This window comes from Myxine glutinosa, chromosome 10 (assembly GCF_964187855.1).
Source record: "Myxine glutinosa chromosome 10, kmMyxGlut1.1, whole genome shotgun sequence".
NCBI lineage: Eukaryota > Metazoa > Chordata > Myxini > Myxiniformes > Myxinidae > Myxine > Myxine glutinosa.
Genome location: NC_136270.1, coordinates 136,790,736 through 136,804,842, shown reverse-complemented (window position 1 = coordinate 136,804,842; position 14,107 = coordinate 136,790,736). Strand labels below are relative to the sequence as shown.

Below are 14,107 nucleotides of genomic sequence, written 5' to 3'. Positions count from 1 at the left end.
CAGGATTTTAGGACCCGTGGACTGATGCCGTCTGGTCCAATTGCAAAATCAGAGTCGAGGTTTGACAGAAACTTCTCCACCTTGTTAGGAGAGAAGGACACAGAGTCCAGGAGCAGCTCGGTTCGGCTGGGTAAGGTGGGTGCAGAGAGATGGGTTTGGAACAGATTTTGAGGAAAACACAGAGTTGAGGCATTCGGCTTTGTCACGTGCGGAGTCAGCTGTGGATCCGTTTGAGGTAAAGGAGGGGATTGGAGGGGGGAACAAACACCAGAAACAGATTTGACCAGACACCACCAGGATTTGGAGGAGGGAGACAGGTTTGAGAGTTCAGTCTTGAGAGTAGAGAAATAATGTTTCCAGGCTAACCTGAGGGTAAATACACACTTGTTCCGAGCTTTGTGAAACGGTGAGATTGCCTTCAGTTGGATTTTCCTTCCATGAGGTGAGGGCAAGTTATTTCAGGGCAATTGCCTCAAGAAAAGATTCAGTGTACCATGGACGGGAGGAAGGGTATGACAACTGAAGACGAGATGGGATAAATCTGTGGATGAGAGAGAGCAATTGACTTTGGAAGAATTCCCAGGATGAGTTGATGTCAGAGGCAATAGAGATGGGAGACCAGTCCAGATGATTGACGGCTGCTTGAAACAGTGCCAGTCGGCCTGAGTGAAATGCCAGACTCGTCGACACTGAGGAGACTCTCTGAGAATGGCCAGAGAAATGTCCCCTTTAACAAGCAAATGATCAGATGAACCGATTGGAGCAGAAGAAGACCAGCAGACATTTGCAGGGAAGTTAGTCAAAACAAAGTCTAGAAGAGAAGATGCTCCGTTGACAAAGATCCGGGTCGGGAAATTGACAGATTGTGTCAGTCCCAATAAGGCGCAGAAGTCCTTTGCTGAGATGCCACGGCTGGTGAGAGAGGTACACACACCCAGCCAGCTGGCATGATGACAGTTGAAGTCATCACATATGAGGAAGAGAGTTAGGATGAGTGGATAGAAGTTGGTCCCAAGGAGAGTTCTTTGCAATGAGCAATGTCTCAATTTTTTTCTGTGTGGCGCTTTCAGAGATATATATGTGGAATGTTTTTTCAGTTTTTCCAAGATGGCACCTGTACCACGTGACCGATGACGTCCTAATTATCACAAAAAATATATATACAAGAGGAGGTGCACCTATGGTCAATATTTCCTGTCAATCGGACCAACGGTTGCAGAGAAAATCATATTTATTCTGTGCGGACAAACAGAGACAAACAAACGGACTCAAATGCAATATGCAATATCCTCTCCTCTGGCAGGGGTAATTAAAAGGGATTCGAAAAATGGGTTAAAGGGATTCGACCAGATAAATTGCTGACCTTGCAAACTCAACTCTGTGGCTCGTTTGAGTTCATCTTCCTCCTTCTGCTCCATTGCCACCTGTTCAAAGCACACAATGATCTTGTGTCACACAAAGTCCTCGCACATAAAAATAAAAATCACTCCATTAAACGAAGTTGTTAAACATGGAACAAGGCCCCACACATACACGACAGTGCATACGGACACCCCTATGGCCATCCACAACTGGCACACACTCTCTCAAACATGCCAGTGAGTGAAACCAGTTTATTGAAGTGTGGGTGTAGCAAGACTAATACAACAACACAACAACAACATGCATTTTAAGGCCATTTTCCCTGCTAGAGCGGGGGTTAGCCTTGCGGTCCCCATGACAATCTTCTCCATCTTGCCCTATTTTCTGCATCTCTCCTTGTTAACCCCCTTGCCCGCATTTCTTCTTCCACCATCTTTAGCCAAGTCTTTCTCGGTCCTCCCCATGCTCTACTTCCTTCTACATTCATTTCCATCACTCTTCTCAACCAGTCACTTTCATCCTTCCTCAACACATGACCAAACCATCTCGAACTGTTTCTCTTCACAGCATCCATCACAGGCTCTATTCACATCATCTTTCGCAATTCATCATTTGTCTTCCTCTCTCTCAACGATACTCCGCACATCCACCGAACCATTCGCATTTCGACCCTTTCCAGCCTTCGTTGCTGATTTTTCTCTACGTTCATTACCCATGTCTCGCTCCCATAAATCATAACACTTCTCACACATGCAGCACACACGTTTCCCTTCAGCTTCAGCGATACTCTCCTCCTTATCAGCACGCCACTCAGATCCCGAAACTTCTTCCATGCACATCTCACTCTAGCAACTGTTGCCAAGTCTGATCCACCTTCTCCATTCAGCATGTCTCTGAGGTAGCAAAATGTTTTCACACCTTCCAGCTTCATGCCGTCTCCAAGATCCAACTCAACATTTCCTCCATCTGCAGATCCCTCTGTGCACACCTTACATTTGAATGTAGCTGCCACACTGGTTAATGACCCTCTCAGACCACTACATTTTTGATGAACCCACTCAGCGCACATTGTACATTGAATGGAGTTCACTCCGACAGTCTTCCTGCACACAGCACATGGCCACTTCCCAGTTCTTTCCACCTCACCACATGCTTTACCACTTGCCATCACCTTCGTCTTTCCGATATACACCTTCAGACCTTTTGTCTCCATACATTCCTTCCACTTGTTCATCTTTTCCTTCAGTCCATCCATACTTTCCGCAATCAACACCAGATCATCTGCATACAACAACTCCCACGGTAAACCCTCCTTTACGTTCTGAGCCAGCACCTCCATCACAGCTACAAATAGTAGTGGACTTGGTACCGATCCCTGATGCACTCCCACCTTCACCTCAAACTCACCACTGTTCCCGTCCTTCGTCCTTAGAGCTGAGAGCGCTCTTTTGTACATTGCCATCACTACTCTGATCAACCATTCCTCCACTCTGAACTTCCTCAATGTCCATGTCAATACTTCGCGTGGAACCCTATCGAATGCATTCTCCAGATCAACAAACCCAAGAAACAACTTCTTCCTCTTCTCCGTGTACTTCTCCTGCAACTACCTCACAATAAAGTGCGCATCTGTCGTTCCTCTTCCTGGCATAAATCCAAACTGCATTTCGTCAATCTTCACTTTCTTCCTTATCCTCCTCTCCAACACCGTTTCCAACACCGTTTCCAACACCTTCATTCCATGCTCCAATAACTTTATCGCTCAGTACGAGCCACACTCCAGAGGGTCACCTTTCCCCTTGTATAGAGGGACGAGGGTACTCAGTTCCCAATCCACTGGAATACGGCCTTCTTTCACCACCAGATTACAGATCTCTGTCATTCGCTTCACACCCCAACTTCCTGCTGCCTTCGACATATCTTCCACAACTCCCGTCGGCCCTCCCGCTTTTCTACTCTTCATTGCTTTTATCGCTTCCTCAACTTCCTTCTCAGTTATCTTCTCTGCCGGTCCTAAAACTGGGTTACTCTCTATGTTGCCATCCCATTCATTCTCTGTATTCAACAGCATTTCCATATATCTTTTCCATCTTCCTTTAATTCCATCTGGGTCCACAACGATTTGTCCCACTTCATCCTTCAAGCAACTCACCCCCATCACATCACACCTCTCTTTCGCTATCTGCTTCGCAATCCTGAATACCACTCTCTGACCCTCTTCCGAATCCAAGCGTTCTCCGAACATTTTCCTACATGCCTCCTGCGCCTTTGCTACCTCTTTCTTTGCAGCCTTCTTGGCTGCCTTATAAACTTTCATGCTCTGCTTTTTCTGCTCCCGTACCCTTCACCTTCTGCCACTCCTTGAACTTCTTCCTCTTCTCATCAATCCTCTTTCCAACTTCATCATCCCACCACCATGTTTCCGAGTGCCTCGGTGGTCCTTTTGTCCATCCATATACCTCACCAACGGCTCCCAACAGACTATCTTTCATTGACATCCAACCACTTTCAAGCTCAACCACATCATCCTCTACCATACTCAGCCTCTCTTTTAATGCCTCCTTTACTGTCACCTCTTTCAACCTCCACACCTTCATTCTCGGTTGGTACTTCACCCGCCGAGCTCTCCTCGCACCTTTCACCCTTATGTCGCAGACAACCAAGTGGTGCTGTGAAATAGCCTCCTCCCGCGGGATCACCTTTGTGTCCCGGAGGTGCCCCCTATTTCGCCTATGCACCATCACGTAGTCAAGGGTTGTCGTCGACCCACCTGACGTGTATGTAACAAGCTTATTATCCTCTTTCTGGAACTGAGTATTACAAATCAACAAATCAGCTCCATCAACAAACTCCAAGATCCTTTCACCTTCTCCATTTCTCACACCACATCCGTAACCCCCATGAACTCCCTCAAAACCGTCTATACTCCTTCCCACATGTCCATTTAGGTCTCCTCCTACCACAACAACTTCCTCATCTTTCACGTTTTCCATCAGCTTCTCTATCGCACACCAGAACTTGTCCTTCTCTTCATCGCTCCGACCAACCTGTGGAGCATATCCCGAGATAACGTTCAGCAAGAGCTTTGCAATCATCATTTTCACCATCATCATCCTATCACTCACTCCAGTCACACTCACCACACTGTCTACAAGCTCCTCAGAAAACAGGACACCAACACCATTCACGCCCTCTGGGCACCCTTGCCACACAAGCTTGTATTTCTGCCCCTGCCTACCCTTCACCATTCTCACACCACTTCCCTTCCATCTAGTCTGTTGCACACAACATATGTCCATTCTTCTTCTGATCGATACTTCCACCACTTCTCCTGATCTCCCTGTCATTGCCCCTACATTCCATGTCCCAAACCTCAAAAACCGATCTCCACTTCCGGCTGTACCCTGCCCATATGTAGTTGTAATTGTCATGGTTCTCTTTTTGAGGCAAAGTTTTTATGGCCGGATGCCCTTAATGACGCTAACCCCTTTAGTCGCCTCTTACGACACGCAGGGATACGTTGTACCTATTCTAAACCAGGGTACACACCGGGAAATCACATCTCGGTGAAATTAATAACTTTACACACAGTAGGCAGGTTTGTGAACTTCATTAGCTACAGTGTTCTTCCACCTGCTTTTTCTTCCGTCTGTTCACCCAAAGCCACCCTTCCCTCCCTCCTTCCCTTCCGGAGTCACACGTGTTCTTGCAAAAGCCCACACCTGGTTTCCCTCTCCAGGCCTAACCTTCATCTGTCCATTGCCTCGTCTGGGGAACCAACTCCACATGCCCGCTGCCTCGTGTCTGTTCCTCCAGTCCTTTAAAGCATATTCGTACATTGTCACATCACGCCTTTAACCGATTTGATGATAATGTTCTGGGATGACTGGATACTCAATTGATGATAATGTTCTGGGATGACTGGATAATCATTGGATGACAATGCTCTGGGATGACTGGATAATCATTTGATGACAATGCTCTGGGATGACTGGATAATCATTTGATGACAATGCTCTGGAATGACTGGATAATCATTGGATGACAATGCTCTGGGATGACTGGATAATCATTGGATGACAATGCTCTGGGATGACTGGATAATCATTTGATGACAATGCTCCGGAATGACTGGATAATCATTTGATGATAATGCTCTGGGATCATTGGATAATCATTGGATGATAATGCTCCGGGATGACTGGATAATCATTTGATAATGCTCTGGGATGACTGGATATACATTTGATGATGATGCTCTGGGTTGACTGGATAATCATTTGATGATAACGTTCTGGGTTGACTGGATAATCATTTGATAATGTTCTGGGATGACTGGATAATCATTTGATGACAATTTTCTGGGATGACTGGATAATCATTTGATGATAATGCTCTGGGATGACTGGAAAATCATTTGATGACAATGTTCTGGGTTGACTGGATAATCATTTGATAATGTTCTGGGATGACTGGATAATCATTTGATGACAATGTTCTGGGATGACTGGATAATCATTTGATGACAATGTTCTGGGATGACTGGATAATCATTTGATGATAATGCTCTGGGATGACTGGATAATCATTTGATGACAATGTTCTGGGTTGACTGGATAATCATTTGATGATAATGTTCTGGGATGACTGGATAATCATTTGATAATGCTCTGGGATGACTGGATAATCATTTGATGATAATGTTCTGGGATGACTGGATAATCATTTGATAATGTTCTGGGATGACTGGATAATCATTTGATGATAATGTTCTGGGATGACTGGATAATCATTTGATGATAATGTTCTGGGATGACTGGATAATCATTTGATGATAATGCTCTGGGATGACTGGATAATCATTTGATGATAATGTTCTGGGATGACTGGATAATCATTGGATGACAATGCTCTGGGATGACTGGATAATCATTTGATGATAATGTTCTGGGTTGATTGGATAATCATTTGATAATGTTCTGGGATGACTGGATAATCATTTGATGATAATGTTCTGGGATGACTGGATAATCATTTGATGACAATGTTCTGGGTTGACTGGATAATCATTTGATAATGTTCTGGGATGACTGGATAATCATTTGATGATAATGTTCTGGGATGACTGGATAATCATTTGATGATAATGTTCTGGAATGACTGGATAATCATTTGATGATAATGTTCTGGGATGACTGGATAATCATTGGATGACAATGCTCTGGGATGACTGGATAATCATTTGATGACAATGCTCTGGGATGACTGGATAATCATTTGATGATAATGTTCTGGGATGACTGGATAATCATTTGATGACAATGTTCTGGGTTGACTGGATAATCATTTGATAATGTTCTGGGATGACTGGATAATCATTTGATGATAATGTTCTGGGATGACTGGATAATCATTTGATGATAATGCTCTGGGATGACTGGATAATCATTTGATGATAATGTTCTGGGATGACTGGATAATCATTTGATGATAATGCTCTGGGATGACTGGATAATCATTTGATGATAATGCTCTGGGATGACTGGATAATCATTTGATAATGTTCTGGGATGACTGGATAATCATTTGATGATAATGTTCTGGGATGACTGGATAATCATTTGATGATAATGTTCTGGGATGACTGGATAATCATTTGATAATGTTCTGGGATGACTGGATAATCATTTGATGATAATGTTCTGGGATGACTGGATAATCATTTGATAATGTTCTGGGATGACTGGATAATCATTTGATGATAATGTTCTGGGATGACTGGATAATCATTTGATGATAATGTTCTGGGATGACTGGATAATCATTTGATAATGTTCTGGGATGACTGGATAATCATTTGATGACAATGTTTTGGGTTGACTGGATAATCATTTGATAATGTTCTGGGATGACTGGATAATCATTTGATGATAATGTTCTGGGATGACTGGATAATCATTTGATGACAATGCTCTGGGATGACTGGATAATCATTTGATGATAATGTTCTGGGATGACTGGATAATCATTTGATAATGCTCTGGGATGACTGGATAATCATTTGATGATAATGCTCTGGGATGACTGGATAATCATTTGATGATAATGCTCTGGGATGACTGGATAATCATTTGATGATAATGCTCTGGGATGACTGGATAATCATTTGATGATAATGCTCTGGGATGACTGGATAATCATTTGATGATAATGCTCTGGGATGTCTGGATAATCATTTGATGATAATGTTCTGGGTCGACTGGATAATCATTTGATGATAATGTTCTGGGTTGACTGGATAATCATTTGATAATGTTCTGGGATGACTGGATAATCATTTGATAATGTTCTGGAATGACTGGATAATCATTTGATAATGTTCTGGGATGACTGGATAATCATTTGATAATGTTCTGGGATGACTGGATAATCATTTGATAATGTTCTGGGATGACTGGATAAATCATTTGATGATAATGCTCTGGGATGACTGGATAATCATTTGATGACGATGCTCTGGGCGGCGGATTGACTGCGCGGTGTAAGAGGTTCAATTTCCTCTCTGCTCTCTCGTTGTTTGCTATTTCAATGGTCAGAACAACGATTGCCGACGGGAGTTTGGTTATTGTACGAGGAGAATAATAAGATGATGTCTATCCTGTGAATGTGAATGGCAGAAAACATAACAACGATTCATCTGTCACAGAAGATTCAAAATGTGCTTCTGAAAAGGAACATTCAGATGATATTCACATTAGAAACGGAAGTGCTTCCTGTTTTGCAACTGAACAATCCAGAAGTAATATGGGACAAATAAGGTCCAGTTGGAGCTTGAAAGTGAGGAAGAAACCTTTTTAGCCGCGTCGCAAGACGCTGGTCATCGAGTGCCCTCGGCTGTTGTTCTTGTTCTTGTTCTTCTTCTTGTTCTTGTTGTTCTTGCAGAGAAGACAAAACCTCAAAGCTCCACCCATTCTGGGAACCATAGCTCCACCCATTGTAGGAGAGGCTTCATATAAACAAATATCCACCATTTTATTAACTCGCATAGCTTTGAGGCCTGTTTTGTAGGCCCGTGGTGTCTTCCTCTCTCACACAGTTTTATTTCAAATCAAATTCGATATATCATTTCATTTTTCACAGTCGCTAACATAGTTTTAGACTCGGTTGAAAAAAAACGGGAAGAAAATCCGATGAAAGTTGCCCATTATAGAACGAAATGAATTCTCAAAGGCCTGTAACTTCAAGTCCATCGAGATTTTTTATATTTAAATCGCGGCATGGTCAGTCATACACCGCCCGAAATAACAGACGGGAAAATGCCGAGATATATTAAAAATTCGTCGCCACACACCGGAAATTGCCGAGATATATTTTCACTTTGCACAAAAATAACATCAAGTAATCGAATCAATAGGAATGTCCTGTGCCTATAACATCGACGTTATAGGCACAGCTGCATCTAGGCATTGTGTAACATCGACGCGGCTTTTGTTTTAATTAAAACTTTTTGTACTTGTTCTTGTTGTTCTTGCAGAGAAGACAAAACCTCAAAGCTCCACCCATTCTGGGAACCATAGCTCCACCCATTGTGGGAGAGGCTTCATAAAAACAAATATCCACCATTTTATTAACTCGCATAGTTTTGAGGCCTGTTTTGTAGGCCCGTGGTGTCTTCCTCTCTCACACAGTTTTATTTCAAATCAAATTCGATATATCATTTCATTTTTCACAGTCGCTAACATAGTTTTAGACTAGGTTGAAAAAAAACGGGAAGAAAATCCGATGAAAGTTGCCCTTTATAGAACGAAATGAATTCTCAAAGGCCTGTAACTTCAAGTCCATTGAGATTTTTTTTTTTTTTTATCGCGGCATGGTCAGTCATACACCGCCCGAAATAACAGACGGGAAAATGCCGAGATATATATATTTTGTTTAAATCGCGGCATGGTCAGTCATACACCGCCCAAAATAACAGACGGGAAAATGCCGAGATATATTAAAAATTCGTCCATTTGATGACAATCGTCACGATGAAATATTTAATTTATACGTCTTCACAATAATGTGGAGAGAGGAGCATAGCTTCGTTCACGTGTCGCCACATACGGGAAATTGCCGAGATATCTTTTTTTTTAATCGCGGCATGGTCAGTCATACACCGCCTGAAATAAGACGGGAAAATGCCGAGATATATTAAAAATTCGTCCATTTGATGACAATCGTCACGATGAAATATTTAATTTATACGTCGTCACAATAATGTGGAGAGAGGAGCATAGCTTCGTTCACGTGTCGCCACACACGGGAAATTGCCGAGATATATATATATTTTAAATCGCGGCATGGTCAGTCATACACCGCCTGAAATAACAGACGGGAAAATGCCGAGATATATTAAAAATTCGTCGCCACACACGGGAAATTGCCGAGATATATTTTCACTGTGCACAAAAATAACATCAAGTAATCGAATCAATAGGAATGTCCTGTACCTATAACATCGACGTTATAGGCACAGCTGCATCTAGGCATTGTGTAACAACGACGCGGCTTTTGTTTTAATTAAAACTTTTTGTACTTGTTTTTTCAAGAAATAATCACGAAATCAAGACTCACTTCCCATAAAATACAAGTGCATATCTGGGACTCGCAACACCAAGATTTATGTTAAATTAAACAAAACCAAAAAGGTTCTAGAAAAGCGAATACGTTACAAGTGTAATGTGTGCAGAATGGATTTTGCTTCAACGAGTAACATCAAAATACACGGGCGAGTAAGGCGTGCTTCGAGCTCTCCACGGCATCGAAGTTTGAGTGTTTTCCCATTCTTGTCTTTGTCAAATTTCCACTGGTTATTTTGCTGTGTACGTGTTATTGTGTGTTTCTAGTTGGTGTTGCTTTGTGGTTCGTGCAAACTTGTGTGTAATTAATCGTTTTCTGGATCGTACCTTGTGCGCGGCCTGGTGACTTGGGGCTTCCCTCCCCCCGTCGGTGTTTTGTCGGTTTGGGTTATTTCCTTCGCTGTATTGCTTGTTTCTTTTATTTTGTTTTCTCCCCCTCACCTCACCTCCCTAGACAAAGAATTCTATATTGATTCTTTCTCTCCTCCCGGACACGTGCTTGTTCGCTCTCCTCCTCGTCTCGACTTGTGCCCCGCCCCCTGTATCTCGTTTTTCTTCCGCCTCTGCTCCTTCTTTCTCAAATCCACGTTCTCGCTTGGAGACTTTTCCCGGATTGTTTTTTCATGGTTTTCATGGTTCTGTTTAAATATTGTTGGAATATGTTTAAACCGCAGCCGTGATGCTGACGCCTCCCCCCCCCCCCCCCCCCCAAGAATTTCCATGTTTTAAACGTTTCCCAGTGTGTACCCTGGTCAGAATAGGTACACCGTATCCCTGCGTGTCGTAAGAGACGACTCAGAGGGTTGGCGTCAGGAAGGGCATCCGGCCATAAAAACATTGCCTCAAAAAGAGAACCATGACAATTACAAGTACATATGGGCAGGGTGCAGCCCGAAGTGGAGATCGGTTTCTGAGGTTTGGGACATGGAATGTAGGGACAATGACAGGGAGATCAGGAGAAGTGGTGGAAGTATTGGCCAGAAGAAGAGTGGACATATGTTGTGTGCAAGAGACGAGATGGAAGGGAAGTGGTGTGAGAATGGTGAAGGGTAGGCAGGGACAGAAATACAAGTTTGGGTGGCAAGGGTGCCCGGAGGGCGTGAATGGTGTTGGTGTCCTGTTTTCTGAGGAGTTTGTAGATAGTGTGGTGAGTGTGACTAGAGTGAGTGATCGGTTGATGATGGTGAAAATGATGATTGGAAACCTCTTGGTGAACGTCATCTCGGGATATGCTCCGCAGGTTGGTCGAAGCGATGAAGAGAAGGACAAGTTCTGGTGTGCGATAGAGAAGCTGATGGAAAACGTGAAAGATGAGGAAGTTGTTGTGGTGGGAGGAGACCTGAATGGACATGTGGGAAGGAGTATGGATGGTTTTGAGGGAGTTCATGGGGGTTACAGATATGGTGTGAGAAATGGAGAAGGTGAAAGGATTTTGGAGTTTGCTGATGGCGCTGATTTGTTGATTTGTAATACTCAGTTCCAGAAAGAGGATAATAAGCTCGTTACATACACGTCAGGTGGGTCGACGACAACCGTTGACTACCTGATGGTGCGTAGGCGAGATAGGGGGCACCTCCGGGACACAAAGGTGATCCCGGGGGAGGGGGCTGTTTCACAGCACCACTTGGTTGTCTGCGACATAAGGGTGAAAGGTGCGAGGAGAGCTCGGCGGGTGAAGTACCAACCGAGAATGAAGGTGTGGAGGTTGAAAGAGGTGACAGTAAGGGAGGCATTAAAAGAGAGGCTGAGTAGGGTAGAGGATGATGTGGTTGAGCTTGAAAGTGGTTGGATGTCAATGAAAGCTTGTCTGTTGGGAGCCGTTGGTGAGGTATGTGGATGGACAAAAGGACCACCGAGGCACTCGGAAACATGGTGGTGGGATGTTGAAGTTGGAAAGAGGATTGACGAGAAGAGGAAGAAGTTCAAGGAGTGGCAGAAGGCAAGGGTACGGGAGCAGAAACAGCAGAGCATGAAAGTTATAAGGCAGCCAGGAAGACTGCAAAGAAAGAGGTAGCAAAGGCGCAGGAGGCATGTAGGAAAATGTTCGGAGAACGCTTGTTTTCGGAAGAGGGTCAGAAAGCAGTATTCAGGATTGCAAAGCACATAGCGAAAGAGAGGTGTGATGTGATGGGGGTGAGTTGCTTGAAGGATGAAGTGGGACAAATCGTTGTCGACCCAGATGGAATTAAAGGAAGACGGAAAAGATATATGGAAATGCTGTTGAATACAGAGAATGAATGGGATGGCAACATCGAGAGTAACCCAGTTTTAGGACCGGCAGAGAAGATAACTGAGAAGGAAGTTGAGGAAGCGATAAAAGCAATGAAGAGTGGAAAAGCGGGAGGGCCGACGGGAGTTGTGGGAGATATGTTGAAGGCAGCAGGAAGTTGGGGTGTGAAGAGAATGACAGAGATCTGTAATCTGGTGGTGAAAGAAGGCCGCATTCCAGTGGTTTGGGAACTGAGTACCCTCGTCCCTCTATACAAGGGGAAAGGTGACCCTCTGGAGTGTGGCTCGTACCGAGCGATAAAGCTATTGGAGCATGGAATGAAGGTATTGGAAAGGGTGTTGGAGAGGAGGATAAGGAAGAAAGTGAAGATCGACGAAATGCAGTTTGGATTTATGCCAGGAAGAGGAATGACAGATGCGCTTTTCATTGTGAGGCAGTTGCAGGAGAAGTACATGGAGAAGAGGAAGAAGTTGTTTTTTGGGTTTGTTGATCTGGAGAAAGCATTCGATAGGGTTCCACGCAAAGTATTGACATGGGCATTGAGGAAGTTAGGAGTGGAGGAATGGTTGATCAGAGTAGTGATGGCAATGTACAAAAGAGCGCGCACAGCTGTAAGGACGAAGGACGGGAACAGTGGTGAGTTTGAGGTGAAGGTGGGAGTGCATCAGGGGTCGGTACTAAGTCCACTACTATTTGTAGCTGTGATGGAGGTGCTGGCTCAGAACGGAAAGGAGGGTTTACCGTGGGAGTTGTTGTATGCAGATGATCTGGTGTTGATTGCGGAAAGTGTGGATGGACTGAAGGAAAAGATGAACAAGTGGAAGGAATGTATGGAGACAAAAGGTCTGAAGGTGAATATCGGAAAGACGGTGATGGCAAGTGGTAAAGCAAGTGGTGAGGTGGAAAGAACTGGGAAGTGGCCGTGTGCTGTGTGCAGGAAGGGTGTCGGAGTGAACTCCATTCAATGTACAATGTGCGCTGAGAGGGTTCATCAAAAATGTAGTGGTCTGAGAGGGTCATTTACCAGTGTGGCAGCTACATTCAAATGTAAGGTGTGCACAGAGGGAGCTGCAGATGGCGGAAATGTTGAGTTGGATCTTGGAGACGGCGTGAAGCTGGAAGGTGTGAAAACATTTTGCTACCTCGGAGACATGCTGAATGGAGAAGGTGGATCAGACTCGGCAACGGTTGCTCGAGTGAGATGTGCATGGAAGAAGTTTCGGGAACTGAGTGGCGTGCTGATGAGGAGGAGAGTGTCGCTGAAGCTGATGGGAAAGGTGTATGCTGCATGTGTGAGAAGTGTTATGATTTATGGGAGCGAGACATGGGTAATGAACGTAGAGCAGCAACGAAGGCTCGAAAGGGTGGAAATGCGAATGGTTCGATGGATGTGCGGAGTATCGTTGAGAGAGAGGAAGACAAATGATGAATTGCGCGAAAGATGATGGGAATATTGCCTGTGATTGATGCTGTGAAGAGGAACAGGTTGAGATGGTTTGGTCATGTGTTGAGGAAGGATGAAAGTGACTGGTTGAGAAGAGTGATGGAAGTTAATGTAGAAGGAAGTAGAGGACGGGGAAGACCGAGAAAGACTTGGCTAAAGATGGTGGAAGAAGAAATGCGCGCAAGGGGGTTAACAAGGAGAGATGCAGAAAATAGGGCAAAATGGAGAGGATTGTCATGGGGACCGCAAGGCTAACCCCCGCTCTAGCAGGGAAAATGGCCTTAAAATGCATGTTGTTGTTGCTCTGGGATGACTGGATAATCATTTGATAATGTTCTGGGATGACTGGATAATCATTTGATGATAATGTTCTGGGATGACTGGATAATCATTTGATGATAATGTTCTGGGTTGACTGGATAATCATTTGATAATGTTCTGGGATGACTG

At 44.1% G+C, this 14,107-nt stretch overlaps 1 protein-coding gene across 1 annotated transcript in view; it reads right to left on the bottom strand.

Annotated features, from left to right (window-relative positions):
• Window positions 1-14,107, bottom strand: part of LOC137433730 (ubiquitin carboxyl-terminal hydrolase 37) — a 149,500-nt gene that overhangs the window by 15,651 nt on the left and 119,742 nt on the right. Inside the window, 1 exon segment of the mRNA XM_078786177.1 lies at window positions 1,364-1,424. Coding sequence (XP_078642303.1) covers window positions 1,364-1,424 — 61 coding nt within the window.